Source organism: Ochlerotatus camptorhynchus, unplaced genomic scaffold (assembly GCF_037179485.1).
Source record: "Ochlerotatus camptorhynchus isolate MF236.1 unplaced genomic scaffold, CSIRO-AGI_Acam_v1.1 ptg000314l, whole genome shotgun sequence".
In the NCBI taxonomy this organism is placed as follows: Eukaryota; Metazoa; Arthropoda; class Insecta; order Diptera; family Culicidae; genus Ochlerotatus; species Ochlerotatus camptorhynchus.
The window spans coordinates 3,397,176-3,403,273 of NW_027040802.1; the positions used below are offsets into that span (position 1 = coordinate 3,397,176).

The 6,098-nt window shown below is 42.2% G+C and overlaps 1 protein-coding gene across 4 annotated transcripts in view; it reads left to right on the top strand.

Annotated features, from left to right (window-relative positions):
• LOC135707568 (uncharacterized) overlaps positions 1 to 1,510 on the top strand; it is a 43,712-nt gene extending 42,202 nt beyond the window's left edge. For all 4 annotated transcript variants that reach the window (XM_065229433.1, XM_065229434.1, XM_065229437.1 and 1 more), the window contains 2 exons: positions 56 to 189; positions 251 to 1,510. In XM_065229433.1, coding sequence (XP_065085505.1) covers positions 56 to 189; positions 251 to 1,285 — 1,169 coding nt within the window. In that variant the 3' untranslated portion in view covers positions 1,286 to 1,510. The remainder of the gene's footprint in view (positions 1 to 55; positions 190 to 250) is intronic.
• Positions 1,511 to 6,098: the final 4,588 nt, after the last annotated feature.

A 6,098-nucleotide genomic window follows, 5' to 3' on the forward strand; every position in this document is an offset into this window, starting at 1 on the left:
AAGAGATAATCATTTCGAGAGCAGGCAGAGGTTCTTATACGTTGCTCCTTTTTAGATGGATTCAAATGTCACATTGACAAGGCCTGGATCAAGGATCAGGAACAAGGCTGCAAGCCAGTCATCGAATGTACTTTACGGGATCCGTACAGTGACAATTCCAGTCTACTCTATGGAACCACTTGCGATGGTGTATGTATACATCTTCGATAGCATCGTTTTCCAAATCACAACTTTCATTTTATTTTCATAGGACGAAGACAATGATGGTGATGACGATCGTGGTGACTCCACGTACTACTTCTACCTGTCGATCCGATCTTTGCTGGACTTTTTCCTGCTGGCAGCTCTTACTCTGTTCAACACCATTATCGTCATTGTTACCCGTGACTCATCGACAGGAATAGCTGACTTTGGCCGTCAGCTGGTTTGGGGAGCCATCGGTTGGATCATCTTCTTCAACGACGACTACGAGCAGCCCTACTTCTGGTTCATTATTCTGAATACGATCGCTGCCGTTATTCTACTGAGTCCCCTGCAAATGGACCTTTCCCCACCGGAAGAATGGTGGAAGTTTAAGTCGGTTCCTCAGAAATTCTTCTCGTCCCCCTCCTTCATCAAGTATGCTAAACTATGTTGGTTACCGTTCCTCATTACCATTCTCTTGGGATCGCTGTGGAGCATAATTGATTCCATCGATAAATCCCACATGATTGACGTGCCCAAGGATGACTCTGCCGAAGAACCGGTGTTCAGAACGGTGTTTAGGACATTGCTTCTCGCTGGCGATCTACTGGCCATCCCGGTACTGATCTTCTCTCAACGAATCATCGCAACATTCGGTACATGCAAGATTTTCGTCGTAGCTTTCCTCGCGCTGGTCGTACGCTTCATTCTACTTGCCATCTTTGACTGGGAGTACTGGGACATCATCGAAGACGCCCTACTACCGGCAACCCTCGGTCTGACCTGGGTGACTTTGGTCTTACACTTCCGTGATGTGCTGCCTCACAAGGTCACCGCCATTGCCCAATCACTGCCAGTGATCGCTCACTTCGGGTTTGGTCGTTTCTTCGGTGCTCTAATTGGCATCGAATATGATTATGACAACCTGGAGAATGACTATGAGATTATCGCCGGAGTGTTGTTCGCCATTACGATCATCAGTATCGTGCTCTATCGCTACCGGGAGTTCGTACTGAACTATGTCGGGCAGTACATCCCGGCGCTGAAGCCATGCGAGAACGAAAAGGTTGTGAAAGTCGGAAAAGGTGAAACCGATGTTTGATGCTATTGCTAACTCCATACGGATCGAACAGGCTAATGGGAACTGAGTATTGGACGGAAAAGGGGAGGTCGAGACACTATGATTTAGCTAAGTTTAAGCAAAGTGGTTGTGTTTGAGATTTAGTTTTCATTTAAGACGTTTCGTTTATTTAAACTCAAGACAAATTTATTCGTAAATAAAGACTTTGTTGATTGGCGTTGAATAAAATAAAGAACTGTAATCAATGATTGCTAATCATGCGTCTAAAATAATGACAATCCATCTTAAAATCTGTAACAGGTAACTACTAAAAAACGGATGCAGAAAACAACGAAAGAGAGCTAATCTCTGCTACAGGTATTGGCGTAACAAAGGAAACATCCTATAGTATTTTTAGAATTTCTCAATAAGGCAATATGCGAACAGTTTTAATATGTATGGAAAATAGGTCTATTTTTTTCATTCGCGCTGTTTTCAAAGATCAAAATGCCATAATTTATAATTTTGTCAAGCTTCTGCATTCATGTTCCATCAGATGTCACTGCTGTTGTTTGCGGTGACATCTATCGGAAACTACACACAATCTGTTTTCCTATAATTGTTCACAGAGGACACTGCAGTGCAAAACATGTATGGTACCTCTATATATGCATTTATATTATTATTCGAAGTCCCTCCTTTTTTACACATCCTGCACACAAAATAGCTCACCCCTCACAGAATTTCCCGCTGAATTGTATGTATGGGGCGGGGCATAAAGTATCTTTTGCGCAGAATATGTAAAAAAAGAGGGACTTCAAATGTTAAAGCAAATGCATGTATAGAGGTACCATACATGTTTTGTAGTGTCAGGTACTCTATTTTGTAATCTGTGAAAGGGAAATCACAAATCAAGTGTCAACAAAATACATGGCATGTTGAGAGATTCAGGTCGTGAGAGCAAGTTTTTTCTCTCAAATTTGAATATTTTGGCTCTCTGGGAACTGGTAGTAAAGCAGGTAAAACTGTATGGGGAAAAATCATTTTTATTTGATTGTAGCTTGTTTAACAATAATTTTCGGGAAAAAAACTGAACGACAAAGTTCCTGATTAATTTCTTAAGGTTGTCGTTCACTTTGTTTGACCTGAATATGCACCGAAAGCGAATTATTCCCATTTCTCTCAATTTCTATATGGGGATTTTTATCACTTCCTACCAGCGGAACAGCGCCATCTCTGTGGAAAATGGTCAAACAAAATGATTAATTACCGGGGATTTGTCAATAATATAAATATTTACACGTCGTACATTAAAGAATAGGAATAAGGTTTGTTGCCTCGGTTTGCTGCCTCGATATTTGTGTGATCAAATTGAAAGAGGAGGTGACTTTCATAGATATAATACTAGAAACGCGGCTGAAATAAAAACACCACATTTCTTGACTTGTGCTTCACAAAATTCATTATATTATAAAAATGTTTTCAATTCGATGCCTAGACATATAAAACGTACAGCAACACTTACAGAATTTAAAAGACAGTGCATTTCACACGTGAAAACTGTCTTTTGAACAGTTATCCAGTAATTTTTATGAATTGACAAATTATGCATCTTGACGAAGTTATCTCTGGCGGATTATTTTGGATGGATAGCTGCCATAACACCCCAAAATGGTGAGGACTGTGATGTAGAGCGCTACCGAAATAAAACAACGTGTTTACTCATACGCCGTATACACAAGAATCCCTTTATTCATGACAGACCCCCCTACAGCTCATCGTGTTTCTAACTCTCTGTTCCCTGAAGCTGAGCTTATTTAGCCCGGAGGCTTGTAATACTCTACAACTCCTCCTTTTCTCCAAAGTTATTCACTCTGTTCACTTTATAATCGTTCAAGCGGACTGGTTTCTTGATTTCACGACGGGGTCGAACATCTACTGTCGAAGTTACTTCTTCTGTTGAAAGCGCGGCCTGTTCTGATCCATCTCCTGAAACGGTTCCCTTCGAAGACTCTTCTGTATCGTCATCGTTTGATTCTAACAGTTTCAAATGGGCAATGTTCCTATGAATAACTCGATTTGAATGTTTCGAGCTCAGCGTTACATCTGACCCTTTTAGTTCTACAACTGTAAATTCTTCTGGACCGAAATTCGACGCGAGTTTGTTATCCCTGATCATCCGTTTGACGACAACCGTATCCCCTGCTCTCAGGTGTCGCGGCTTCGCTCGGCGACGGCGATCACAGTATTCAGCACTTTTATGTTTCTGCTCCCTGTCCCTATCCCTCACTTCCTCTGAAATCTTGCTGTAGCCACTCGGAAAAACTGGAAGTTTGTCCTTCATCACTCGACCAAACATAAGAACAGAGGGAGCTACACCGGTGGTACTATGAGGAGTTGAATTGTACATCAAAACGCACATGCACAGATCCCACTTCCAATCCGTATCTTCAGCGTGACTAATCTTCAGATGCTTTTTGATCATACCATTCACTCTCTCGACTTCTCCGTTCGCCTGCGGCCAGTACGGTGTTGTCTTCCTCAGCTCGATACCAAATTGGTCACAGAAACTCCGTAATTCCTCGCTAATGAACTGCGGCCCATTGTCAGTCTTCAGAGTTTCTGGCATTCCAAACCGACAAAAGGTCTCGTGGAAAGCTTTCACGGTCAAAACTGCTGTGATTTGTTTCATAACAATAACCTCAATGAATCGGCTGAAATAGTCAACTATCACCAGCAAATTGTGTCCCGATGGCAATGGTCCAATGAAGTCTGCCGCCAAATCAGTCCAAGGTTTCTCAGGCATCCTTGTACACCTAATTGGTTCAGGAGACTCCAATGCTGACACAATAGTACACGATTTACAGTGCTTGACAATTCTCTCCACCTGTTTGTCGATTCCTGGCCACCAAACATTTTGTCGCAATCTTCTCTTCATTGTGACGATTCCAGGATGAGACTCATGAGCGAGTTCAAGTATCTTATCCCGAAGAGCAGTAGGAATAACCAACCGATCTCCACGCATAATTAGGTTTCCTGATCGATACAATTCTGATCCAAAAGGCTTGAAAGGTTTAACGCATTCTGACCAATTCCCATCTTCCAAAACTTCCAAAAGGTTTTGCAGAACATCATCCTTAGCCGTTTCTTCCTCTACCTCGCGTACTGTAATTGCTTTTGGAATTGATGCTGCCACTAAACTCCTTATGAACACTTCGCTATCATCATTGAAAGGTTCAGGTATGGATATCGAGAGTCGCGAAAGCACATCCGCTATGTTTGTGGCTCCCGGCTGGTAGATGACTTCAAACCGATACGATTGAACACGTAGAACCCATCTTTCAATCCGAGGGCACGGTTTGGAGCGATGGCTGAAGAGGAAATCCAAAGGTTTGCAATCAGTTATTAACTTGAAATCCGTTCCCAACAAGTAGAGACGAAATTTCTCAATGGCCCACACCAATGCCAGAGCTTCCCTTTCTGTTTGGAAGTATTTCTTTTCCAGGTCCGTTAGCGCTTTGCTAGCGAAGGCAATGATTCTTTTCTCATTCCTTTGGTTTTCTTGAAGTAGGACTGCTCCAAGTCCAGTAGGGCTTGCATCCGTAATGAGAAAAATCGTATCTTTGGGGTCAAAAAATCCAAGGAATCCAACAGAAGATATTTCTGATTTGATAGCATCGAAAGCGATTTGATGCTCATCTTTCCAAACAAACGTTACTCCACTCCTTAACAGATTCCTCAAAGGCTCAGTTTTACTCGCAAGGTTTGGTAAGAACCTTCCAACATACGTTATGAGCCCCAAAAAGCTACGCAATTCAGCAACATTTGCAGGAGGACGGAATTGTTGGATAGCCTGAATCCTATTATCAGTTGGCCTAATACCGTTCACTGAGAGTTCGTGCCCCAGGAACTCTAACTTCTTGACCCTGAATTGACACTTTTGCGAGTTTAGCAATATCTCATAATCCTTGAACCTATCCAGTAATGCTTGTAGACGCCTGTCATGCTCTTCCTCTGATCGTCCTGAAACTACTACATCATCAAGGTATACTACAATTCCATCCAGACCTGCCACTACAGTCTCCATCACCTTCTGGAACAGTTCTGGGGCCGAGCTTATGCCAAACATCAATCTTTTATATCTATCAAAATAATAAACAAATTGTTAACTGCTTTTATTCATTGTTTATTTGTCAAAAAAAGAAAGATTATGTAGAATCGCATTACCTGAACAATCCAAATTTTGTAATAAACGTCGTTATCTCGCGAGATTTCTCCGAAATCTCAATTTGATAATAGGCATCCTTTATATCAACTTTTGAAAAAAGAACTGCCCCACGAATGCTGCCTAGAAGCTCATCAACTACAGGCAATGGATGCTTTTCTCTCAATACAGCCCGATTCGCTCGACGCATATCTACGCAAAGCCGTATTTCTCCCGAGTCTTTCAGGACCGGTACCAATGGAGATACCCATGGAGATGGGTGAGACACTTTCTCTATTATATCCTGAGCGAGAAGAAACTTCAACTTTTCCTCAATCAAATTCTCTAGAGCGATCGGTGGCCGACGATAAGGTTGCTGCACTGGTTGTACGGTAGTGTCAATAGGAATTTCAAGCAAAACCCCTTTTATTTTTGGAAAACTGCCCGCCGCTTCAATAGATGTTACATTGTCAAAACCGATTTTTAGCACCCGCAACTCCGAGGCTGTTTCCTCGCCGAGCAAACACTGGCTACCTCCATGAACGACGTAGAATTTAGCGTTTGCTTTTTTCTGACCTGCTTGAATCTCAGCTGTAAACATCCCGATGACTTTCAAAGCCTCCTTGCTGGCATATGCTCTCAAAACTCTGT